At 45.6% G+C, this 25,625-nt stretch overlaps 10 protein-coding genes across 10 annotated transcripts; 6 read left to right on the top strand and 4 right to left on the bottom strand.

Annotated features, from left to right (window-relative positions):
• Window positions 1–3,222: 3,222 nt before the first annotated feature.
• EYB26_000024 (uncharacterized protein) lies at window positions 3,223–4,770 on the top strand (the record flags this gene model as incomplete). Its single annotated transcript, XM_054259341.1, has 6 exons — window positions 3,223–3,349; window positions 3,442–3,467; window positions 3,548–3,584; window positions 3,648–3,727; window positions 3,786–4,162; window positions 4,245–4,770. The coding sequence occupies 6 exons, from the start codon at window positions 3,223–3,225 to the stop codon at window positions 4,768–4,770; spliced, it is 1,173 nt and encodes a 390-aa protein (XP_054115316.1).
• Window positions 4,771–5,586: 816 nt separating this feature from the next.
• EYB26_000023 (uncharacterized protein) lies at window positions 5,587–7,472 on the bottom strand (the record flags this gene model as incomplete). Its single annotated transcript, XM_054259340.1, has 7 exons — window positions 5,587–5,799; window positions 5,848–6,282; window positions 6,335–6,615; window positions 6,671–6,864; window positions 6,916–7,004; window positions 7,071–7,114; window positions 7,166–7,472. The coding sequence occupies 7 exons, from the start codon at window positions 7,470–7,472 to the stop codon at window positions 5,587–5,589; spliced, it is 1,563 nt and encodes a 520-aa protein (XP_054115315.1).
• Window positions 7,473–7,962: 490 nt separating this feature from the next.
• Window positions 7,963–8,913, top strand: EYB26_000022 (uncharacterized protein; the record flags this gene model as incomplete). Its single annotated transcript, XM_054259339.1, has 2 exons — window positions 7,963–8,100; window positions 8,173–8,913. 2 exons carry the CDS (start codon window positions 7,963–7,965, stop codon window positions 8,911–8,913), a joined length of 879 nt encoding a protein of 292 aa, XP_054115314.1.
• A 371-nt stretch (window positions 8,914–9,284) lies between these two features.
• Window positions 9,285–11,004, bottom strand: EYB26_000021 (uncharacterized protein; the record flags this gene model as incomplete). Its single annotated transcript, XM_054259338.1, has 5 exons — window positions 9,285–9,534; window positions 9,611–9,987; window positions 10,048–10,436; window positions 10,503–10,719; window positions 10,777–11,004. 5 exons carry the CDS (start codon window positions 11,002–11,004, stop codon window positions 9,285–9,287), a joined length of 1,461 nt encoding a protein of 486 aa, XP_054115313.1.
• A 2,076-nt stretch (window positions 11,005–13,080) lies between these two features.
• Window positions 13,081–14,515, top strand: EYB26_000020 (uncharacterized protein; the record flags this gene model as incomplete). Its single annotated transcript, XM_054259337.1, has 4 exons — window positions 13,081–13,330; window positions 13,416–13,902; window positions 13,957–14,262; window positions 14,344–14,515. The coding sequence occupies 4 exons, from the start codon at window positions 13,081–13,083 to the stop codon at window positions 14,513–14,515; spliced, it is 1,215 nt and encodes a 404-aa protein (XP_054115312.1).
• Window positions 14,516–15,373: 858 nt separating this feature from the next.
• Window positions 15,374–15,979, top strand: EYB26_000019 (uncharacterized protein; the record flags this gene model as incomplete). Its single annotated transcript, XM_054259336.1, has 1 exon — window positions 15,374–15,979. The coding sequence occupies one exon, from the start codon at window positions 15,374–15,376 to the stop codon at window positions 15,977–15,979; it is 606 nt and encodes a 201-aa protein (XP_054115311.1).
• A 737-nt stretch (window positions 15,980–16,716) lies between these two features.
• Window positions 16,717–17,995, top strand: EYB26_000018 (uncharacterized protein; the record flags this gene model as incomplete). Its single annotated transcript, XM_054259335.1, has 2 exons — window positions 16,717–16,959; window positions 17,045–17,995. The coding sequence occupies 2 exons, from the start codon at window positions 16,717–16,719 to the stop codon at window positions 17,993–17,995; spliced, it is 1,194 nt and encodes a 397-aa protein (XP_054115310.1).
• Window positions 17,996–18,257: 262 nt separating this feature from the next.
• Window positions 18,258–19,629, bottom strand: EYB26_000017 (uncharacterized protein; the record flags this gene model as incomplete). The annotated part of the gene is made up of 3 exons (XM_054259334.1): window positions 18,258–18,584; window positions 18,642–18,784; window positions 18,858–19,629. 3 exons carry the CDS (start codon window positions 19,627–19,629, stop codon window positions 18,258–18,260), a joined length of 1,242 nt encoding a protein of 413 aa, XP_054115309.1.
• Window positions 19,630–20,548: 919 nt separating this feature from the next.
• EYB26_000016 (uncharacterized protein) lies at window positions 20,549–23,174 on the top strand (the record flags this gene model as incomplete). Its single annotated transcript, XM_054259333.1, has 5 exons — window positions 20,549–20,727; window positions 20,783–20,885; window positions 20,943–22,288; window positions 22,352–22,929; window positions 22,990–23,174. The coding sequence occupies 5 exons, from the start codon at window positions 20,549–20,551 to the stop codon at window positions 23,172–23,174; spliced, it is 2,391 nt and encodes a 796-aa protein (XP_054115308.1).
• A 709-nt stretch (window positions 23,175–23,883) lies between these two features.
• Window positions 23,884–25,625, bottom strand: EYB26_000015 (uncharacterized protein; the record flags this gene model as incomplete). Its single annotated transcript, XM_054259332.1, has 8 exons — window positions 23,884–24,431; window positions 24,481–24,597; window positions 24,664–24,793; window positions 24,862–24,963; window positions 25,032–25,197; window positions 25,254–25,448; window positions 25,515–25,545; window positions 25,616–25,625. The coding sequence occupies 8 exons, from the start codon at window positions 25,623–25,625 to the stop codon at window positions 23,884–23,886; spliced, it is 1,299 nt and encodes a 432-aa protein (XP_054115307.1).

Genomic DNA, 25,625 nt, shown 5'->3' with positions numbered 1-25,625 from the left:
GGTTTCTGTTATGAGAGCCTCGTCAGTAGCTTTCGGAGAGTATGTGGATTCGACTCCATTTCCTCTGTACGAGCCATCCAGATAGGTTACTCGTAAGGGATCGATCGCCATTTTATGCTGCACGCGATGTTCCATCGACCCATGGAGATTATTTTATTTGAACGATCTAACTATGGAGAACAATGCTTTCCTTGATAATTCAGAAGCGCATCTCATGTCAATGTTGCACAAGACATCAGAAGGCAGCGTGCATTGAACAAATATCAAGTTATCGATCGTACTCCACAACGCTTATTCTACGTCAGTATCAGTAAGAAGCGTGATCATTATCTTTCATCATGCGGTCGTTCTGGTGCTACCCACGGTCAAGTCTTCTGCGCTGACATATGTTCGAGTATAGCTCCTGTTCTAGATGGATCGATCAATCATCAGGACAGGGAAAGGAGAATCGAGCCGTGACTTCACCGAGATCGAGGACAAGGACAAGTACATAGTAATTGCTAAAAACCAAGCATTGCCAAGACGAAAGAACAGAGTCTGATTCATTGCTCCTTATCAGAGTTTGAGTCGTCTGGGAGCCGGAATCTTTCATACTCCATGGACTTCCTATTCAATAATAACTCCGTGCTTGGCTGTTCCAACAACCACCGGAACGTGTGAAACTTAAAAAGTGCGCAAACACCAGGTCCCTGTCCGATCCACATTGCCCACTTGCAACAAGTCGAGAGATACACTATTCACCTACATAGTAATTGCTCCGTAACTAGAGGATATACGATGGAGGCCACGACAGCACCGAGCGGCGAGTATCCCCGGGGGTATGAATGATGTACTTGCGGCGACGGTTCGCCACGGTGGGCCCAGGTACGATCGAGTACTCTGTCCAGCCTGCAGACGAGTAATATATTCTACAGTATACTATTACATAGTTAGTTAGTAGTTAGTTAGTATACATAGTATTATTAATATACTCGGTTGGGATCAAACCCCGGCATGCCAACTCGGCAGTCTGGGTGAAGGACGAGAATGTTGACATTCGTTCTCCGATTTGGGGACTAAGAGGCGGCTTCAGCCACGAGTCAATCCAATTCCAGTGCAAATTGATATATATATATATATATTTTTCGCGCAGTCAATGTGGAATACTCAACGAGCTCTCCGTCACGGCTCAAGGAACCACATTCCGTATAAGCTGTACGGAGTAGAAAACCTAGCGGATTCCGGGGATCTCTCAGGGTTCACCCGTACCGTGGGCTATCCCAGCCTCTCCGCTTACGAAAACTGGAGCTCCCTCCGATGAGAGGAGACTTCTGGTCCTGGAAGATCCGGAACAATGCTAATGCAATATTAAGTTTATGCGCTACTTTAGCGCTCTGTCTAGTGGGAATTTTACAAATTTGCACTGTAAACACGTATTCTGCAGAGCGCGTGGTTTTGGTGGTTTTTATTTTCTGACTGAATGGAGTAGAAGATTTTGTCTTCAGCTACACATACAGATCAACGAGAACGGAACTTTTCAAGCCAAATAATGCAGACAGACGAGCCATGATGCGAATTTAAGGACTTGGACTAGCAATGCCACAAACCCCGACCTTAGGGTTCCAGAGTACCATGTACGCCACCAAGTAGCCTCTAATTTAATTATTTGACTCAATCGTTCCATTTGCGGCAACGCCACCAAAGTAGGAGATTCACCGTCGGATGAGAGCCTGAACTATGCCGTTGACTCTGACAGAGTCCCAGCCGAGTATTGAGTGTGTTAGCAGGCATCCTTCTCTGCAAGACGCGAGAGCCATGTTCATTGTTTACAAGACAATCCTACCGATTTTGTGTAGCTAAGTCTCTGGGCCCCAGCCTATTTTCGGACGTAAGTATGAGTGCTTTCTCAGCTCAGACTGCAAATCGATCCACTTTTTTCACAACTGCGCGTGTAGGAAGTATCGGATAATAGCGAGAGGGTTCTTGGTTCGTTACATCTCGATAGTAGATAGCCGTTAGAAATGTGTAATTAATATAGGCTGGATACCTATATTCCTACGTACATAATCCCTATAAAACGCACCAGATGCAGCCAATAGTTTCTCCCAGTCTCCACTGTTTTGGGTGCCGATATATGTATCCGCGGCTCGGGAAGAAGATACCCAATGCCATCGACTTAGGCTAATGGCATTGTTTTCATCTCACTCAGGGGCGATTTTCTGGAAAGTTACTCCGTAAAACGCTTGGATCATGTACAAGCGCGACATAGACTTTCCTTGTACGTGGAAATACGCCGATTCATCAACGAAACACTGTTTTCCCACATTGTTTTACTTTGTTTTCCCTTGCCCTTGCTGGCTCGCTGTGGCGCACATGTCAAACTGGACACCCTTGGCGTCTACTGAAGAATTCCTATTTCGATGATTCTCCGGCCTGTTGGCCGCTTTGTTACGTATGAAAATGCGTGTTAATATATTGGAATAATCCGTTTAATATAACGCTTCAACGCTCATCGAGTGTGCTCGCTTGAGACAAAAGTCTTGCTTGTGTGAGGGAGAAGAACTTTATCCTGATCCCTCGCTTGGTTTTCTCGTCTTCTGGACCCAAGGTTCATGTATTTAGGGTTACCTAGAGTCAGATCTGGACCATGGTAGAACATGATCAATTGTCAATTTGTCTTCTCCAAATGGATATCACAGAATCCACCAGAGCACGTTCAAAAGTTAGAAAGGTTACCATCAAACTCATTCTAGCAGACTCCGAATAATAATATCTTGCATAACAAAAAGTTAAACTATCGGTAGGTTCAAATGAAGGAATAGTAACTCGTGTTTCTCCACCTCTGACGATTCTCGAACACCTATAGGCTGACCGGGGCCTTTCGCAAATCATTTTCACTGTCGACTCCAAAGCTTAGTACACTCCGTACTCACTCAGGAATACTACGTACTGAGTCTTCCTGAAATTTTCACTGGACACGCTTTCTGCCCCCCCCCCCCTGTAGCATGACCTCCGAAACTATTCTGTAAAGAACGTGGACAGGACCACTCGCCTTGGTATCGCTAGTGCGAGCTGGGCGAGACATGTCGTTCGAGTCAACTTGACAGTCGACCATATCAATTCCTTGATAAATCATCAACTCCATAGTTTGTCTCTGCAATCCACACTACGACCTATGCTCTCGGTTTCGACCTCTTGCCTCCCTTTCGTTTGATTTCATGGTTGTTGTAGGGTGATACGAAGATGTCGGTGGACTATAGCCATCAACAGGCGGCTATTGGCCTTACAATCGCCTTTACTACTGTTGGCACTATCTTCGTGATCCTGAGACTATGGAGTCGTCTGATGTCAAGTAACCGTGTGTTCCTGGGTGAGTTTTCCCTTGTACAGGAATTGATCGTCAGAATTCCGAGGTTTTCAATTTTCTAAAGCAAACAACTGACTTATCAAACCAAATTCCAGACGACTGGCTTATAGTGGTCGCATGGGTGCGTTCTTATTGAAAACTCGCTCTTCTCTTGAATTATCGGCGATTATAACTAATCAACCCATTGATATGTTAATATAGGTCTTCATTATTGCTCAAACAATCACGGGTTGTTTCTGTGCGTCAAACAATCTCCTCCGGATATTTGTAATTTGTCAAATAGACTAATCGAGCATCATAGACATCAAAGCAAACCATGTGGGCATACATGTTGCAGACATCCCTCCGCAGACCCCTGAGGATATCAAAATGGGCCAAATTGTAAGTGCTGACAGGTCTCGGATCAGAGGCAATAGACCATCCTAATGCTTGAACCTAGTGGAACTTTGCCAACCAGCTGCTCTACAATCCGATCCTGTCATTCGTTAAAGTATCTGTCCTTCTCTTCCTTCTTCGCCTGGATTCACGGTCCCCCGTCGTTCGCTATATGATTTATGGGACCATGTACTTCACCATTGTGCTCGGAGTATCCATCCTGATTGCAGATGTCTTCCAATGCACACCGGTAGCCTACGTTTACGACGCCAGTATAGGCGGCCATTGTATCCAGCAGGGTGCATTCTACGTTGCCACCGCAACGATGACCATCTTTACAGACTTGCTGGTCGTCATTATTCCAATGATAATTGTCTACTCTCTACAGATGCCTATGCGGAGAAAGATCATGGTTGCTGGTATTCTGTGTCTTGGTCTGGTGTAAGTTTTCCTATAACATGCTCCCCTAGTAGATGTTTGGTCTATCTACTTGTGACTAGATTATACTGAAACCTATGAACAGTGCCACCGGTGTGGGCGCCTGGCGTCTTAACCAGCTGGTTCAAGCCTTTTTCCCGACTTCAGTAAATCTGGATTATACATACAGTATCGGCTTCGTCTCATCAGCCGTTGAGGAAAATGTGGCCGTCGTCTCTGCATGTTGTCCAGCACTGAAAGCACTCATTTCTCGCTACGTGCCACGTTTTCTTGGCACATCTAGCCGTGGTACATATGGCAAGTCAAGCAATACTCGGTACGGCCATGGCACATACATTCGTTCGAACGTGGATCCCAACGACTCCTATGAGCTTGGCCAGAAGAACTACAGTAACAAGCAACATACTGAGATCAGTGGCGGAAACAGTCATGGTGGACGCCTGCCACCACGCTCAAAGACCGCGGAAAGTCTGAGCCTTAGTGATGATGATGGTATCATTGCCGGAGCAATGGGAAGCATTGCCATTGTCAAGACAACAAATGTCTCGGTGCAGAGAGATAGACGAGACGATCACCCGGAAAAGGCATCCAGTGTTGATAGTCTAGTCTAATATTCTATAGATTTTCTTTGTATCCATGGTGTGTGACTCGAGGGGTGCATTGGTTTCTAGGTTGGAAGGATAACGATTACTTCCATCTAGGCAAATGCTGTATTGTATTACCTACTTTCTTATCATTTATGCCGATGTCTGTCATATATACGTGTACTGAAAACGATGCCATACTTTTTTTTTTCTTTTTTCTTTTTTCCCATCATTTATGAATATGCAGTACTACGCTGAGAGGCAAAGTGGACAGACATATTTTGTAGCCAGGATCTTATTCTTCAGCTCTTTTGATGGCAAGCAATTGTCACTTCATCTTATTATATCCTAATGATGACCGACTGATTGGCCCACTAAGATAGGTGAAATGTCTACTTCGATAAAATACCTACTTGGGAAGTTTATCACCCTGTACCTATGTCCTATCTGTACAAAAATGCATCGAAACTTTTGAACCTCCTACGGTCTCGCCACATGATCAAGATTCCGGCCACAGTCATCTGGGCATTAACATAGCATGCCAAGCTCGGGAAATATTATTCCACAAGATTACATCAAGTCTAGGTATGGAGACAACAAACACATTTAGGCGCCGGTGATACTACCTAGCCAAGACCCTCGTAGACCATTGTAGTAGTTATATATGTAACGGGGCTAGGGCAGATACCTAGGTAGGTTGTGGTATTATACATTATAATTGGTATCGCTCAGGTCAAACTTTCATGCAAGTTGTCTAAGAGACTACCAGCCAGACTTCCAACATGAATGACACGTCAACCTGATACACAGTGACTTCGAGAATCAGTTCATCCAAGAACAAGACTACACTCCGGCCTTTGATTTCTCTGCTTGTCTTTCCTCCTGAAGCCGAGCATTTTCTTCAATCTTTTTCTCCTTTTTTCGGTAATACCACCAACCGAGCATAATCCCCAATGTTAGCGGTACGGTGAATGCAATCCAGAGCCACCAAAGATTTGAGACTCGAATTCCATTACCATTTGTGCTTGCAGAAAATATTCCTGCTCCAAGTATGGTCTATTCAACGTTAATTAATCGTTTATAATGATGCAAATACCAACTTACGGCCGTAAAAGTGCCTGGTAAGAAGACCATAGTCAATGCTGCAATTGCATTCATACTCGTACTGTCACGTTTCGTATCAGCAGCTATCTCGATACTATTTGCGGCATCCTGCTGAGTGACCAAGTTGAAGACAAGACTCATCATGCCATCTTTTCTGTTCTTGTAGTTCAAAAACCATAGTTTCTGTTTCTCTAATGAGTTTATAACATATTCAGTTGTATCAGCTCCGCGTTCCGTGCTGCATAGGGGGCTTTTCAAGGCTCTGTGAAGCTTTGCATGAGCTGCTTGAATGCCTTTGGCTGAGATAATAGCCACGTCGGCATTTGCAATGTGTGAATCAGCATTCTGGGAAATAATCTGTAGTTTTCGGGTGAGTTCTCGAAGCTCCGCGCGATCTTTGCTACCACCACCAATTTGCTCTTCGACTTGATTAAACTGGGCAGCTTGTGAGTGAAGTGTGGATGCTGTACCGCGCAATAAAACTGACCTGGGACCACATAAATCGGCGGAAATGGGTTATATGATACTTTGACGCCTCGAAAGACAGCGTTGACAGTAAGACGTGGATATCAAAGGGGTCTTCAATCAAACTAGAAGGCCTTTGAATGGAAACATTAAGCATATGTCGTAGAGCATCCACGCAGTTGTCGTTCACTTTATGAGCAATTACATAGATTATACGACCATGATTTGCCTCGTACCGTAAGCACACTGATAGGGGTGCTCCCTGCACTTCAAGATTCCATCGTGGATGCTGGCAAAAAAAGTCTAGGATCGTTTGTTAACTTCGGTAGAAGAAGTGATATATAATGAAGCCACTAACCGCAAGACTGAAATGCGTTATCAGAAGAGGTTTCCCATCGAGTCTGAGGTGCCCAATAGTCCGGACGTCCAAGCATATTGAGAAAGAACAATGGATTGAGTTTCAGTGAAGAGAACATATCGAGGGCCAAATCTCGCGTCATCGGTATCCTGTTCCCATATGAAGTTCCACCATGGGGAATCAAAGGAACAAACCTTGCACGTTACGTCAGTTCATGTCTGATTCCTTGATCGATTGATACTTACAACGCCATGAAACTGCTCGGTTTAAGATAGCGACTTGAATCAGAATTGGCCATACCATTGGTAGAAAGTACAGTAGATTCTCGATACTCCTATTCGGCTTTATCAGCACCTATTCAAGCGTCTACAATCTCACCCGTGATATGTTTTTTACTTACCCGTAAGAGATTGGACAGTTTGCAATCGTCCATGTTAATTTGTCCTGCCCTTATTCAGTTCAGTTAACATACCATGAAACGGTTTAGACACGTACTCAGAGAATGGCCGTCAGCCTGCAGGCACTGAATAGACGTAGAGTTTGAGAAATTGGTTTCTTTGGCCAAATGAGTATTGAGCTGCACGGCGTTGAATACACCATGCAGAGACTTCAGGTCACTGAGCCCGCCTAGCCGTGATTCGATGTTATATGTGAAATCCAGCTCATTCACTTCCCTTTCTGGCAACCATGCATTATGCCATACATTGTTCATCTTTGCCGAATTCGGCCGTGGCTGAACCTCATTCCGAATGATTGATGACTCCAAATTGGAGAAACTGGGAGGTTTGGGTATGCTGTACATTGTGATTCATTCTCCATAAACATATTTTCTATTTTCAAGAAACTGATACACTTTAATTAACGGTTGTCCAAGATTCGAAAAGGACCAGGAAGCGTCCTTGGTATTTGACTCTGTGTCCGGCCCACTCTTTTGACATGCATGTCCACTGCCTGGCGGTCATAGCATGAGGCTAAAAAAAAGCCAATCTCGTGTTCAAGAAAGCTAGCGTTGGTGAGCGTCGTGTTTAATAGGCCAGGTCACGAGTCACAACCCCTAAAATACAAGGGTTTCCCGAGCTGAAAATTAGCACCAAGCTTGGTAAGCTGTCAGCCTATCTATTAACTACCACTGATAGCGCTCATTTCGTGGCTCAGCCTTCTACTCCGTACATGTGTACTCATATTCCCCGGCCAGTGACCAGTGATACGCATCAGTCTACTCGTGTGCTTGTCTTGGAAGATCCCAAACTCAGGCAGTAGTCGGTCCCGCCTCGTGCTACACTATTATACCTATGGCTTCAGAATCCGTTACCCCATCAGGTTCTATGGACAATGAAAAATTGATGGCCAAGTTTGATGCCTTAGTCGCGAGAGGCATAGTTTTCTACAGCCCACCAGCAATCAACAGAATGAAAGATAAAGACTTCCAAGTAAGCTGCTCCATGTCCCAGAACTCAAGAGCCTTGATACCATTTTTCCCAGGCACTAAGACACGTACCTAGTTCGAATTTCGGACCAGTCAAACACTGCAAGCAAAGCCTCAGCTTGGCCAGCCTTTGCCAGTCGCCAATGGTAAAAAGACCTTTGGACCAGGCAGTGATATGGCCCTAGTTCACCCGGATTTAGTACTAGCCAACATCAATGACACTCACCTGCTTGTGGCCAATCTCTACTGTGTGTTCCGACCCCAGCTAATGCTCTTGACTAAAGACTCGTACCGACGCCAACACGAGTCCCTTAGCGCGGAGGACCTTGCCGCCGCCGAGGCGTTTCTTGTCGCTATTCATAAGCCATTCTATGTTATGTTTAATTGCAGCGCCATGGCCGGAGCCAGTCGGGAGCATAAGCACATGCATATACTACCACGTGATGATGAAAATGAGTCCAGTGGTATTCCTGCGGTTGAGGCGCAACTGAAAAACTTACCATTCCAATTCTTTTGGAGTCGCGTGGACTTTGACGAAGGGAGCTTGCTGCAGATCTATGACAAACTGTTGGCAAATGCGAGAAAGACTTTGAATCTGGCCCCAAGCGCTATATGCCCACATAACGCCATATTTACTCAAACTTGGTTGATGATCATCCCACGTCGTTCAAATGACTTCCATGGCCTTACTAGTAATGCACCTGGTATGGTTGGCTCTGTGTGGCTTCAGAATGAGGCTCAACTGGAAAAGTGGACACAGTTAGGTCCCACAAAAGTCTTATCGCATCTAGGTGTTGCGAAGGAGCCTTCGATCTAGAACTTGTTCTCAAAACTCAAGATAGCCTAGCACAAATAATTTCAACCTTGCTTCTAAAATGTTTCAACCCTTAGAATCAGCCATATATCCTTGTCTTGGTACTCAACTAATGGTTCGCTATGAATTCCTAATCTCGCCTGAATACTGAGCATATTATTTTAATAATTCCCCATATTAGCATCTGAACGACCTGGTTAATGATACAAGTATTAAGTGTGGGACAGAACGTCTACCACTGTATTAATATGTCATTTTTATAGTGTCTATCCCATCGGGACACGTAACTTGTTTCATCTCAAACTCTCAAGATGTTTCTTAAATAATTAATACAATTATCCTCCAGGGCTATACGGTATGGTGATATTCCAAGTTCACAAGGGCACAGGCTTTGCTGCTCCGAAAAGATTGTTTGAATCCCATTTTCGTTTGGCTGCGCTCAAACGGGAGAGATTATCTGCGTCACCATACCAGACATTTGGACCCTCGTCGCCATGGGCATAGTTGACGTACGCAGCAAAAGTTGGGAAACCGCTGAATTCGTTAAAGTGTTGGCGTTGTTGGGTGTAGAAGGCGCGCACGGTATCATCTAGAGAGGAGTCGGGGTAACTGCTTTCCCAAAGACTATCGAGTGTTTCACGCATGATTAGCAATTGCACCTTTACCTAAAAATATCTGAGCTATTGTGATGCATTCTTACAGTTGTATTTTTGCCTCGCGCCAGGGATAAACGCCTCGGCTCTCTTCAGGGATCGCCAATGGCCCTTGTGTGCCATAACGTTCAATGACCCAGGCTCCGTTGTACGAGGGATTTTGTTGAGAGAAAAGAATAAGGTCATCGAAAAACCCTTGGAATGTCAAAGGATCAGTTTGATTTAAGGCAATGCTGAAGAAATTGATGTGTGAATCTGTCCCGCAACCATGTGATGGTGCCCCAAAATTTGCTGCCTCTACCAACTCATTCCAGGGGGCCGTGACATTTCGCCATTGTGTTGGGTTGATCGCAACGAATTGGTCAACATATGGCCGGAAGTCATCATATGCCCCGAAATAAACGAGATTTACAATGATGGCAGCCTGATTACAAGTTCATCACGTCAGGAATTAATTTGTCCTCGGATAGAGAGATGCTCTTACCTGTCCGGACGTCTGGTTGTACGCAGAAGTGATTGTGACTGACAACTCAGCTGGAAGCGTTTCATCCAAAGTTTGAAGAGTGCCCCAAACTGTTCGATTTGAAATCTCGGGATAGAGAAAATCCGCATTCTGTGCCTGTCCAGCATTTGTTGCATCATAAACCTTGTAAGTTGCGGAGGTGATGATACCAAAATTTGCACCAGCGCCACGAATAGCCCAGAAAAGTTCGGTATTGTTCGTTGCCGACGCCTCAAACAGTACGCCAGATGCAGTCACGATTCGTGCTGAAATCAAAGCATCGGAGGTATAGCCATGCAACCCCTGAAGTAAACCCACACCGGCACCAACAGTGGCTCCAACCACGCCTACGCATGGTGCATTACCCGTGGCTTTGTTGTGAGTCAATTAGTCGAATTATTCCAGAAATGGTATAATTGAGGTCATTAGAAACCTACGGATCTCCTTTCCGGCATTATACAGAGGATCATACAGTTGACCATAAGTTGCGCCGCCACCAACAGTGACTCGATTGTTCTCCACATCAAGATCAACCGTCTTGAAATTGCTTAAGTCAATGTCAATGGCATTTTGTACCTTCGCAAAACCCTGAGACACGCCGTGACCACCGCCAGTGGCAAGAAACGAGATATTACGCGCAGACGCGACTTTGACCTAGTCATTGTAAGTATTCATAACCCAAGAGCCCGATCTTTTTTTTTTGTCACATACTATGTTCTGGACATCCCGCTCAGTGACTGGCTTGATGGCACCAAGGTATGTAGGAGCATCCCAGGTGCTCCATCTTTGGGTGACCTCTTGTGTCCAATTACTATCGTTGGCATAATATATCTCAGCTGTAGGAGACAGGACGGGAGCAAAGAGCGCGGTGAGGTTGTAACTCTGTGCCGCTGCCAGAAGGGGCAATGCCAATATAGACGGTATGCTGAACCTCGTCATTTCGACGATTAAATAAATAGTTCCCGCACTAGAGAGATGGGATCAGGACAAGAGTTCCACTGAAAAGATAGACTTTAAACAATGACGCATCTTTCACTTTTGATAAGGGCATTCTTGGGGTTTTTATATTGGCTACCCTTATCGAAGTTTGCACACAGGAACAATCTCCATACGATCGCCATTGCCAGAAAAAAAAGTTGTTTGTCTGTCTGTGCGTGGGTTTCCACCAATATTTCGCATTGTGATTAACAAATGAGATGACGAGTAATACTGGAAATCGCTCTGTATGTACCGATTCGGACGTATTTCGGACTTTCTATACGGGCTTCAATTAGCAACCGTGAAAGGTACCCAGGAGCCGAGTGGCTCTTTCATGGCGGCAGGAGCTAAAAATATCATGCATACCACCTTGGTTAACTTCAATAATTGGAATTGTTTTTATACTAGGTTATTTTTCACACTTTTTTCTACGACGAAGCCACAACACGTCAGTAGAATCGAAGGGCAAGAATATCCCTGACGTTTAATATTGAGAAAGAATGCAAGACTAACCTGCCTTTTGACCATAGACTCAATGGGATACTTCACGAGATTCGGAGTATATGCAAGTGAACAAAAGACTGCTAGACACTATTTGTTAATTGTCTCCGAGACTATTGAATTCTCCGGATTCTTCGGAGTATGCGAAGCTGCAGTTTGTGATACCTTACCAACATATCCAAGCTGGGGATGGCCATATCGGATTTTAAGCTAGCATTATGCTCTGGACGCTTTATTATTGTTGATGCGTATTGTAATTGAGATCTGCCATCGCCGATTGTACCTGACAGCTGGATGACGTTCGATGGAGATCTCTTGACAGACTAAGATATATCGTATAAATGTTTGGTTTATCATATTGTACTTTATTAAGCTACCTTCCGAGTTCAGGAAGACCTATCCTCGCTAAATGATAACAAATGTCTTTGCTGTTAATCCGCAAAGTTTTAGGACGCTCAGGGTTGGGGCTAATAATTCCCTTTCATTCCGTTATATAGAGTCTTGATGTATTCCAATTTCAATGTTCATCATAGCTACTCTAGGTATATGATACTGTATTGATCGGAATTTCTTTTCAAGTCGACTTAGAGAACACAATTTCGGCTTTTGGTTATTCAAAGAGTAGTTGATTCACTGAAAGATTACTGGGAATGTCTTCATAGCATTGCCAGATGATATCTTCATCCTGGGCTAGACTATTCATCGCTTAGGATTCAAGAAACAAGCACACAACCTGCGAAATCTTTCCAACCTTTGCGAGCTTTGTGACTCTCTTATCACTTGGTAACTGTCGGATATCTCGATAGGAGCTCCGTAAATCCGAGCCCCCTTACAAAAGTTCTAAAGACACATTTATATCCTGATAACACAGTGGCAAGTTCTTCAAGGCAACTTTGGACTACTGTTTCATCTGCAGTTCTGAATCCTGACTTGGCTTTGAAAATCCGTTCCCCAGACAGTGGTCCTAGCTAAGAGGTCAAAGTAAGATGATTCGACGGACCAAGTCTGTTGTATCAGCTCCAAGTCAGATATCATATCTGATATTTGACACATTGTAAGCTTGTACTCAATTTGAAATGTACCCTGGTGAAGTGGAGAGCTACTTACAAGATCCACGGGTATTGGCCCCATATCGACACTTATACAGTACTATAGTCGCAAGACCTGCTGATAGCAACTACATACTGGTATTTGGAATGTGAGAAGTAATCGAGAAGAAACCTACGACTAAAAATCCCAAAGACGGATCTACACGGCATATATTTCAATTTGTTCACCGAATTACCTATGCAATATCAGCTACTATCCCATAGATGTTTCCATGTTGTATTCTTAATAAGCAATCGTTTGATATAACTAAACTTTCACATCATGTGCATGGATGGCACAAGAGTAGCTCGCATCACGCAATCACTCCGCACGAAGTCCATGCTTGACTTATTTATCATTTCATTTTCCATTTCCCTCGGATTAAAATTAGAACTTGAATGAAAATAAGATCAATATAGATTCTCTCTGAAGCAGATCCGAAACACCATGGCTGCCGCACAGGTTCAACTCCAGCCTGATATAGAATATCATCCTGATTTCATTAAGTATCTGGATCGTTCTAAAAGACGCCTAGAAAGAGACACTTTGGCGAAAACTGTTCCGTTCGGGTTACCCCTGCGCTTGTCTTCATCCTTTGTCTGGGACGGGAATGATATCCAAAGTCGTGATGACTGGGTCTTCGCGCTGACAGATAACCATCTGGAAGAGCTCGATCGAGCATTGAGTCATTTCAAAGGTAAAATTCATACACCACCGTCTCACTGCCCAAACAAAGTTCCTTCTAAGGCAAATTGCATATATACTAATAAAGCCGCGGCCAGCATCGAACAAACCCTTTGGGTACATTAACCGAACGACATTCCCATTGCCCAGTCTTGGAAGCCTTCTTCGGGAAGGGTCACGAGAGCTTCATTTTGGGCGAGGTTTCTTCATTCTCCGGGGTATTCCAGTTGAGAAATACACTACCGAGGAGAATATCATTATCTACACTGGAGTTTCCTCATACGTCGGTGATCTGCGTGGCAGACAGGAAAAACGAAATCCGATAGACGGGAAGGCTGTAGTGTTGTCACATATCAAAGATTTAACAGGAACGTACAGCAGAGAGAATATCGGAGGGCCAGCAAGTACGAACGACAAGCAGGTATTCCATACAGATTCTGGGGATATTGTGTCCCTCTTCTGTCTGCAGAGGGCAGCCGAAGGCGGCGAGTCGCAACTAGCAAGCATCTGGCAGGTCTATAACATTTTAGCAGAAAGCCGTCCAGATCTCATCCATACTTTGACAAATGACTGGCTGTTTGACGGGTAAGGCTAGCAAGATGGATCAAAAACAGATTTCGATAGTAACTAATTGAATAGTTTCAATAATGCGGCCCAACCATATACAGCAAGACCGTTGCTATACTACCAACCCGCATCGACTCTGGCCTCGGCCCGACTCATAGTACAGTATGCTAGAAGATACTTTACAGGGTTTCTAGCTCAGCCACGTTCGTCAACTATTCCTCCAATTACTGAAGCACAGGCGGAAGCCTTGGATGCCCTGCATTTCCTCGGGGAGAAACATAGTATTCAACTGGACTTCCAGAAAGGGGATATTCAGTATGTGAACAATCTAGCAATATTTCACGCTCGTAAAGGGTTTTCAAACTCTCCTAGCAAAGAGTACGTATGATTATTCACCCTTGCTTTTCAAAGGACCTCCAGCGTTCTTGAAGTTGCCCATTGATATTGATTGAATGTTAGACGGCATTTACTGCGGCTTTGGCTTCGAGATTCTGAGTATACATGGGAAACTCCTATTCAACTACAAGATCGCTGGGATGAAATATACAATGGACTGTCAGAAGAGGAGCAAATATTTCCTCTGGAGCCCACCTTGAAGAATGTGGTATCTCTTCAGGCCCTCAAAGATTAAGCTTGTTCAACCGAGTACCCCATTATAGATGACACAGACATGGCTATTCGCAGTTCTCTTGGGGACATGGAGGAACCATGGTCACTTATTTGACGTGTATGCTACGCATATGGTGCAATCAGATTGTTCTCAAATCTCTTCTAAAATCAATAACTGGAACATGGGGTTATTGGAAGCGTTAGAGATGTATTAGCGCAGATGACGGAGAGTTCTGGCCCCTGAAAGCAATCCTAACCCGCTTTCAGACTCAGACCGGTGATTCGCAAATACATTCTCAAATACGGAAGAGAGGGTACTCTCAGTAATCAGACATGGTGCAACTCATCTCTGGGATAATAGTATTGTATTTGTGGCGCATCCGCTACAGACATCGTCTACTTGTCGTGTCACCACCCCCCACCTACTACGATGGAGATGATATTGGTACGACGGTGCGTGTGCCGTATACGGACCGTTCCTCAGTTAGGCGCAACCAAGCTCCCCCCTCCCGCCCTCTGAGAACTTTTATTTGTCGTCCCACTGCCGGGTCCATGTAGCTGCTCTAGTTCCTTGTAGATCTATAGAACAGAAAGTTGGTGTAACCAAAATAATGCCCGAAAACCTCAGCGGGGTTGAAAGATGTTTGGACCCAATAGGCTGCTTCCTCGCGACGAAGTTGCTCGGTATTTTCTTCCCCATTGCCCTTATCGTGGGTCCGATTTGCCATCTTCTCAAGGAACAAGAGCACCTACAGCGTAGCTACTGTAAGGTGCAAGAACGGTTAAAGCTGCCTCTCGATGGCACTCGACATGATTTCTGGACATATATCAGTAAGGATAACTCGGAGCACGAAGCATCTTTGTCCATGTCCATCCAGGGATGGAGGCCAACGCAGCCTTCATCATCCGTGCTGGAAGTGGTATGATTGCCTCAGCGCTTTGCGGCGCCCTTGACCTTCTGCTCAAGAATCCTGCTACGCTAGCTCGATTGCGCGTGGAGCTCGATGCCGCCTGTCGACGGGAATCAGACATCCCCATGGATCGCCTCGCCGGGCTGCCTTATCTCGGCGCCGTCGTCAACGAGAGCTTGCGCATGTACCCACCCGTCGGACCTGCGTCGCAAGGTGCCCCCCGAAGTGCTATTGTTTGTGGTCACTTCATTCCTAGTGGGGCAATCACGACCCTCTATGCCCTGGCCGCGTACGGCAACGACGTCAATTTCGCTCTGGACGCGTCTTCGCCCGGGAGCGTTGGGTTAACGACCAGCGAGCGGCCCGATTGGACGCATCAGCATCATCTGGAGGCTTGTCAACCGTTCTGGGTCGGGCCTCGCAATTGTATTGGGATGAGCCTCGCCTATGTAGAGAGAAAGCTCGTCCTGGCTCAGTTGTTATTTCGCTTCAACGCAAAGTTAGCGGGTGATGCATTCGACTTCTCCAAGCAACGCGTGTACATCATGCGGGAAAAGCATTCCAGCTCCACGTGAGTAAGTCTCCGGTGTGATAGGATTCTAAAAAAGAAATTACAATCCACAAGCCAAACAATCGTTTGCATACTGTCATCGGATGTATATTGTACTACGTCGTAGGTGTCTCGTATGGTCACTGATGGTAATACCATAAATGCAACCGCCCTGATACGGTATTATACAGCCCGGTACCGGTAACCTTGGCTGGTCCCATCACAGTTCGATCAATACAAAGTTACAAACTCCCAAAGGCTTCTTTCCCCTCATCTGACTTTGAGTACCCACTGTCCTCACAAAGAGGTTGCCGATTCGGGTTCTCGGTAAAAACATCGATAGGAAGAATTGCTAATACGAATACAGATTGTGGAATCAACAAATCTATTGCCCCGCCATCCACTTTACGGAGTGTCCATGCCTCTGATCTGATGAGTCGATCGTTGCGTTGGGCATTTCTCGGAAGCAATTGCATGTGTAACTTACGTCTTACGTAGTACTACCTAATGCTCGGGGCGAATTGAAGAATAGCAAATAAGAGACCGTTGAATAGGTAGAAGGTGCTGATTACAAGTGGGAGACCCCTGATTTGCGCAGTAGCTGTACATATGATTGATTGACCCCAGCCCGCCAGCTCACTTCCGGTTGTCCTCAGTAATCTTGTGCTTGGCCCCGAAATTCGGGTTTCCTGTCTCACTGATATATTTCACCGATGAGAGAGCCACAGCTTCACGTGGAAGGACATTGAGATAGTACTCAGAATGGCACCTTTAATATTTCGTTCACTGGCCCGACCGCTCTTGAATCGATCCTATAGCACCGTTCAAGCTGCATCGACATCACATGCAATCGCTACGGGTGCCCTGGCATCGCCATGGACGTCATCAAACCTTCCGACCGTCATTCAGAATGCCACCACCGCCCAAGTGCCCCGGACTACCTGGACGAGAGATGAGGTTCAACAAGTGTATGAGACTCCATTAAGTCAATTGACGCACGCCGCGGTACGTTGTGATCGTTTATTTCCTTAACTTCTTGGACACGGATCTGTTGTTCTTTGAGCAATGAACTAATCAAAACTGATTATAGGCAATAGTCCACCGCCGCTTTCATGACCCCGCTGCCATCCAAATGTGCACTCTTATGAATATAAAAACGGGCGGATGTAGTGAAGACTGTTCTTACTGCGCTCAATCTTCTCGATACAATACTGGTCTCAAGGCAACAAGGTTATCACCCGTTGAAGAGGTGCTACAAGCTGCTCGCACCGCCAAAGAAAATGGCAGTACTCGTTTCTGCATGGGCGCTGCATGGCGAGATATGAGGGGACGAAAAACCAGTCTAAAGAACATAAAGGAGATGGTGACAGGCGTGCGATCAATGGGGATGGAGGTTTGCGTGACTTTGGGCATGATCGATTCTGAACAAGCCAAGGAATTGAAAGATGCCGGCCTCACTGCATACAACCATAACCTTGATACCTCACGGGAGTATTATCCGTCTATCATCACGTCACGCAGCTATGACGAGCGCCTTCAGACACTCAGCAACGTCCGCGACGCTGGTATCAATGTGTGCTCGGGTGGAATTTTAGGACTTGGTGAAGCAGACTCGGACCGTGTCGGACTATTGCATACTGTCGCTACCTTGCCATCACACCCCGAGTCATTTCCCGTCAATGCTCTTGTGCCCATCAAGGGAACACCTCTGGGAGACCGTAAAATGATTTCATTTGATAAGTTGCTTCGGACCATTGCTACCGCCCGCATCGTTCTCCCTGCCACCATTGTTCGTCTCGCAGCAGGTCGTATAAACTTATCTGAAGAGCAGCAGGTGTCGTGCTTCATGGCTGGTGCCAATGCAGTTTTTACAGGCGAGAAGATGCTTACTACGGACTGCAATGGCTGGGACCAAGACCACGAAATGTTCCGGAGATGGGGGTTCTACCCAATGAAGAGCTTTGAGAATAAGGAACTTGAGGGAGAGAAACCAGCTGTGATTCCAGAAAGTGATAGCCAGGTGGTCGCTGCTACGGTATAAGAACGCACAAAGGATAGAAGAACAACGAGAGGGGCCCAGAGATTGAAGTAGACAGATTCATCATAGTTACACTGCCAATCAGAGAACAAAGTAGTTGAAATCTTCTGTCTCCGGACAAATCCGAGTATCCGGTACTGCTGTAGATTTTATGGTTCCACCGAGGTCACCGAGAATAGCCCATTACCAAAGACGACCTAATGTCTTTATCATTGGACATAACATTTGAATCACAAGACTAATAATTTATTTGTCGGCATTTGCATCATAGCTTCGCTACAAGGTGATGCTGCTGGGCCCACTGTTCAATTGTAGCTAACACTCTATCCATTTCCTGACGCGTGTTCCCTGCATGCAAACAAACACGGACTCGTTCTTTTCCAAGAGGTACCGTTGGTGCCATAATCGGTCGAACAATAAGCCCACGCACTTGACAATAACGAGCGAGCTCTCGCGGCAGCTTAGTTCGGATTGAAAAGATCGGTGATCGACGATTGTATTCTATGTGGAGAACAGAGGACTTGACTCTATCGCCCATTTTGTCGCAGCGTGATTGGAAGTATAAGATGTTGGACTGCAAATTTGACTGAAACTGTACAACTAATTAGAAAGTTATCGGGTCATCGCGCGGTGAAATAGAAAGTCATACCGATTCTGTTTGGCCTTCTGCCATCAGTTCATAGGCGGAGCGAATTGCAATGAGAGAAGGCTTGCTCATTGCCGTAGTATAGATCAAGGTGCGAGCGTAGTTAATCAAGTACTCTTTGGTCAATGGATCGCACAGAACAATAGCTAAAAAAAAAGCAATATTATCTGTCAGCACGTTTCTCTAGAGAGACTTGATCCAAAGGCCCACAAGACATACCACCTTGACTTGCCAGTGCCTTTCCAAAAGTATGCGTCCGGAGGAAAATCTGGTCCTCAACACCTAGATCCTGAACAACCCCAGCTCCATTGGGCCCAAAGACTCCTGTCGCGTGTGCCTCATCCACAATCAGATATGCGTTCCTTTGTGGAAAATATTTTCGCACCAATGGAATAATATCTTCTAAGGGCGCTGTATCTCCATCCATACTGTACAACGTTTCGACGGCAATGAAGACGTTGTACTCATGTTGCGGGGATCCTGAGCCATCATTGACGATCGCTTTTATCACGTCCTCCAAGTCAGGGACAGAATTATGCGCAAATTGTATTTTCATTTTTGCGCGAGAAAGCCGCATCCCTTCGTGTACACTGGCATGTATCAACTCATCGTAAACGATGACGTCTCCTGGTTGTGGGATGCACGAGAAAACGCCGACGTTCGCATCGAACCCGGAGTTGAACAATAACCCAGTGGGCGCATTGTGGAAATTGGCAATGTAATTCTCTAAGTCCTCGGCGTATGCGGAGTTGCCATCTAACAGACGAGAACCTCCGCTTCCTAGAGCCGATGAGAGGCTGACCGAAGGACTGTAAGAATTGTTCAAGTTGTGTAGAAACCGTGACCTTAGCAGGGACGAGCTCGAAAGCGATAAGAAATCATTAGATGAGAAGTCAGCAGCGTCAGTTGGCAACACAGTGAGCCTGCGACGTGCCGACCTAGCTTCTCTTTGGTCTAATGCTTTCTGGAGAGAGTCGTGCAAAGAACCCATTTCCTCGCGACGCATCAGGCTCAACAGCGTGCGCCATCACATCGTAGCTTGGAACACACACACAGCAACGAAATGGTGGCGTGGTAGGCATAATGGATTTTCCTTTTAGGTTAAGCAATGGGCAGATTAGCCAGGTCCCTGCGGTTCTGAATGTACGGGTAATATGGATACGTATCATACGTGCTCCGTACTCGGTCAACGGATTGATCTGCCGCCAAGGACTACTACTACAGGCCAATTTGATTCGAAGCACGGAAGTACGGAGCGAGGATCAAACAAGGTGAGTGGCCCACAGTGGCTCACCAACGGGTCGTTTCACAAGTTCACTAAGTGTTGGGGGACTCAACAATGGATGGGTCGCTACGCTGACCCTCCACCCATCCTACGTAGGTATGTATGTATTATTACAGCCGCGATCTGGAGAACAAATTGCAAATGGCCCATTCTTATAATTATTGAATACGGAGTACGGAGTAGAGGAATTATTAGTTAACTAACATATTCGCGTAACGTTCGTGCAGTACTGCCGTACGGGTAAAACCTATTCATAGCCTCGGCCGTTCGGAAACGTGCCCCATACTGGTATTGTATTGTCATGTACGGATATCTGTATGGTACGGTTCCGTAATTGAAAGTTTCGCTTATCCTCTCTTGCAGGCTTATGGGCCTTAGTGGTAATTTTGGTCCATTTGATCCGATTAGCTACAGTCACTGAAGATGGATCAAAATTACCACTAAACGACACAACTTCAGGGACAAAATTACACGCATGTTGGGCTGGACCGACAGAAACAAGCACGACGTATCTATCGTGCATATACAAGTTGACGACATGGTCGAAGAACCTTGTTAAATTTCGATATTGTATCTTTCTTCCATCAGGTTATTCCACAACCCCTAAGGTTGAGGATATCCGGTAATGACGCCCGTTGGTGCGGCACTCTGGCGTAAACTGCGCGTCCATCAAGTGTATGGCGCGAATACAGACGTTGGCAAAACAATAGTGTCGACGCTTTTGGTAAAAGCTTTGTCGGAGAGGAGCAAGGCGGGATTCTTGAAGCCTGTATCAACTGGTCCATTAGGTGAGGCAGATGATAGGTAATTGTTACTCTGATTGATGCGCACGACTTTTATGACTGAAACCCATCTCTAGGCACGTGAAACAATTCACAGATGGCAGCAGCAATGTGTTGACAAAATGTCTGTACCAATTTGGTGAGCCAGTCAGTCCACATATTGCTGCACAATCCAGTCAGGTCAGTTATGCATTCCATCCCAGCTATAATCGCATGTATGCTCATGGAGGTTTGCAGCGACCCGATGATAATGAAATCCTAAGCTCCGTACATACTGTGCTATCATCCTGGTCTGCAAAAGGGGTCAAAAATGCCTTGGTTGAGACTGCAGGAGGTGTGCATTCTCCTGGACCCAATTCGACCAGTCAGGCAGATCTGTATCGCCCTTTGAGACTGCCTATAGTGCTTGTCGCTGACTCTCGCCTTGGTGGTATTTCGTCGTCAATTTCCGCGTATGAGTCACTAGTCATACGAGGATATGATATCCATTCCGTTCTTTTGTTTCAGGATGACTACTATCAAAACCACGAATACCTTAAATCCTACTTCTCGAAGAAAGATATTCCTATTCTAGCTTTTCCGAAACCCCCACCGCGTCCTAGAGGGAATATGACTCCTGACGCTCAAGCCGAAGACCAGCAGGTAATGAAAGACTATTACAGATCACTTCAAAGTGATCTAAACCTGGATTCGTTGTTAAGAAGTATGGAGGAAAAATGCGAGCAGCGTATTGAGAATCTAGACAAGATGGCCGCACGTGCACATGAAGCCATCTGGTACCCTTTTACACAGCACCAAGGAATGGAGTCAAAAGATATAACGGTAATTGAGTCTGCCTATGGCGATTATTTCCAGACACTCAAATCATCAACGAACACTGAAGTTGACGATGAAAGCCAAGTGCTACGGCCAACATTTGATGGCTCTGCCTCCTGGTGGACACAGGGTTTAGGTCACGGAAGCCCAGAGTTGGCTCTTACAGCAGCACATGCAGCCGGCAAGTATGGACATGTGATGTTTGCTGGCACTGTTCACAAACCGGCCCTGGGTCTTGCCGAGCTGCTTCTACAGAGTCTGGGAAATCAAAGGTTGCGAAAGGTTTTTTATACTGACAATGGCAGTACTGGAATGGAAGTTGCTATTAAAATGGCTCTTCGGGCATCTTGTGTGCGATATGACTGGGACTCATCTACAGAAGAGATCAAAATCCTTGGACTGAAAGGAAGTTATCATGGAGATACTATTGGCGTGATGGACTGTTCCGAGCCTTCGACATACAATAAAAAGGTTGAGTGGTACAGAGGGAAAGGATATTGGTTCGACTATCCAACGGTTGGAATGAAGGGCGCCAGATGGCATGTGACAGTCCCACAGGTGCTCATACAGGAACTTGGTGAAGGAGAGGATTTCAATTCATTGAATGAAGTATTCGATCTCGACGGGAGGCTTCGATCTTTGGCTGGGAAAAGGTATACGAGATTCATTAAGGAAACTCTCAATAGACTGGTACATAAGGAAGGGTTCAAATTCGGGGCATTGATTATGGAACCCGTTATTCTGGGAGCAGGAGGCATGCTTTTTGCGTAAGTCATAAAATAGTCTTCCGTTGTTCTGGGTCATTATGAGACCTGGCTGAGCATGTCTAGTGACCCTCTCTTCCAGCGTTGTCTGATAGATGTGGTGCGGTCAACCCCCGATTTGTTCGGATCTACTTCAGTACCTACGGAAACAACCACCAACTGGGCCGGATTACCAGTCATCTTCGACGAAGTATTCACTGGCCTTTATCGCCTTGGCCGACGGACATCTGCCTCTTTTCTAGCCGTCGATGCTGATATATCTGTTCACGCAAAACTCCTCACTGGTGGTTTAATTCCCTTAGCGGTAACACTTGCCAGTAAGGAGATCTTTGACGCCTTTTTGAGCTGTGAAAAGAGCGATGCTCTCCTTCATGGACACAGTTATACAGCGCATCCTATAGGCTGCCACGTTGCGAAGACATCGCTGAGGATGATGATGGAAATGGAAAATCGAGGTGATTGGAACAGCTTTCAGAAGCTGTGGCAGACAACCCGGACATCAAGCAAGACAACCGGCCATCCCGTATGGAGTCATTGGTCTTTAAAATTGATTCAAGATTTAAGTTACGCGAAAAATGTAGAAAGCGTCTTTGCAATCGGGAGCGTCTTTAGTATCTCATTGCACGATGAAACCGGACAAACAGGTGAGCTCAGAGCAAATGGCTCGGCTGCGAAAAGGTCACAATCACTAATCTCTATGTTAGGGTACACATCAACAGCAGCCAAAGGGTTGCAACAGAAACTCGCTCTTGGCGAAAGCGGTCTTGCAAGTTTCAATGTGCACTCAAGGGTACTTGGTAATGTGCTTTATCTCATGGCAAGCATGAAATCTACACCTCGTGATTTGAGTAGGATCGAGAGTCTACTGCGCCGTGCTTTGCTAGGGTAAAAGTCCCGGCCCCGTTAAAATATTCCTTACTGGCAGTTACTGCCTATTAGTTGCCCATTGATTGGTGGAATAATGGAACGGATTAATCCATCCACGTGCATATTGTTTCAGAGTTGTAAGGGACAAGACACTGGAAAATCACGCATGGAACAGAATCGAATATTTCCTGGTTTTCATCCCCTTCGAAAGTAACCAGCTTATACAAGTATTTCCGGGGTTTATATTTACTCTACCATGAATTCTACAGGACGTAACTTCCTAAAGAGACGCTGCACAGTTCAGCTCTCACTCTGCGGACTGTGTAATGGTAATCTACCCTTCATTTTGTTTAAGCTTCTCGAACTTCTTCACAAATATGTAGCTATCAAAGCTTATGGGAAGAGATCTGGATGGTCAACTTGCTGTTACGCAAAAACTGGGAAGTGACCAAAGCCGATATCATGTACAAAAATGAATCAATAGTTGTCTTGTTAGGAATACATAGAGTTAAACCTAGGATTAACGCTCCTCATTGGGTTGAGTCTTTTCAGGAAAGATCGGAACTGTTTGCTGATACAACGCCCAATGGACAACGCTTATAGGAGCAATACTAAAAGTTTACCTGGAATTTCATTTTTCAAGGTATCTAGGTAGACTTGGATACCTGTCTGCCCTCTAGATAGTTGCCGATACCGTGGACTGGGGCATTCCAACCCTATAGCACACACCCTTAAGATGTCTCCTGGCCAGAGACGATCATCCCATCCTCATACGTGTACCCATTCTCTTCCAAGTAAATTCTGAACCGAAGATCCTCTGTCTCCAACTCGCGCAACATATCTGGAATGAGAAACCAAGAAATCAACCCACCCATGACGCAGAATGCAGAGCCAATCACAAAAACGGCCTGTTGGCCTTTTTCTGTAGATGAGAATGAATTTTGGATCGGCGTAAAAACCTCCGTGCCGATTGAAGTACCAGCCATGCCAACAGCAGCTGCCCAGCCAAGGAAATGTCCACGGAGCGGGGTCGGGAATGACTCGGCGGCGCATAGGAAAGTCGCTACACCAGGTCCCATTTCGCCGAGGGCATTGAAGATTCCATACATCACGACGAAGAGAGGGAACACAGTCTGGATTGGTTGGATAGCACCCCCTAAGATGAACCCCCAGATTGCCCAAATCATGAATCCAAGGGTCATGGTTTGTTTTCGCCCGATACGGTCCATGAGGAAACCTCCGAGAAGACAACCCGAAGATAAAAGCAATTGATAACGGTCTTTGTCCGTTAGTGATGGCCGGTACTTAAAATGCATTGCTAAAGAAACTAACTCCGTATCCAATATTCTCCACAGTGGTATTGTTTGGATTCAACTGTCCAATTATGGTGGATGAAAAGATTCCGAAGGGATATGTGACAAAATCATAGCAAAACCATGCGAGACCTGATCATGTTAAATATTGGGCGTTCTCTAAGATTGGAGAAGCTCTCGAGAAAGTAAATGGCATACATGTACCGAGCATTGTTTTCCAGTAACGCTTCAATATAAGCCGGTATGGGTATTTCGATTTTATGCTGTGATTGCGGTATTGAGTGGAATCAATCATGCGAAGTCGAAAGAAACAAATCACAACCGGAAGCTGACGACACCATGTTAGTTTTTAGAATCTTGAATAACCAAATTCTCGAATAACCCGGGTACACATACCACAACGCCGAGTCCAAAAGATACTTTCCACACTCCTGCTGAAGGAGCTTGATGATAGCATGCAAGAACAATCAGAGGTACAACACCGGCAATTACAAAACCCTACTTGCCAGGAATACCGATTAGTATCAACTGCCCAGGTAGGCGGGATGTTGTTTCGGATAACGTACAAGATCAATAGCAAAATCGGTTGTCAATGCGACGAGAAAGCCTCGCTTAGTCCTAAGCTCAGAAGTTTCATCACTCGCTTCAGTAGCATTGGCGGCACAAACTGGATATTCGCCGCCAGCACCAAAGCCGGCAACTCCTCGTGCAACGATCATCATCCAAAACATGCTATGACTGCTTGTCAGCAAGATGCACTATCTTTAGACAAACTCAAACCGAATTACCCCAAATCGGACTTGCCATGGGCGGCAGTGGCAAGCGCAACACCCAATACCAAAAGAGCAGTGGCTGTCATGATCCCCGTGCGGCGACCCATGCGATCTATCTGGACGCCGAAAAACAACATACCGAATATCTCCCCGATCAGGTATGAATTGGACAGCCGCGACTTGATAGTAGAGGACATGGCGGTACCATACCTGAACAGATTGGAGACACGTTAGCAGGGTACAGGACAAAACATCGGTGTGTGGGATATTACTGACAGTACAGAGAAAAATGGTTCCATATAACCAACTATTAGAAGAGATGGGTGTTAGATACTTGCCATTTCTTACACTTCGGCAGGAGTTGAATGGCAACTAACTGGTAGCCAT

The sequence above is a fragment of the Talaromyces marneffei genome, chromosome 1 (genome assembly GCF_009556855.1).
Source record: "Talaromyces marneffei chromosome 1, complete sequence".
NCBI classification, from domain to species: domain Eukaryota; kingdom Fungi; phylum Ascomycota; class Eurotiomycetes; order Eurotiales; family Trichocomaceae; genus Talaromyces; species Talaromyces marneffei.
The sequence above is the reverse complement of the archived record's forward strand: the minus strand, read 5'-3'. Positions and strand labels throughout refer to the sequence as shown.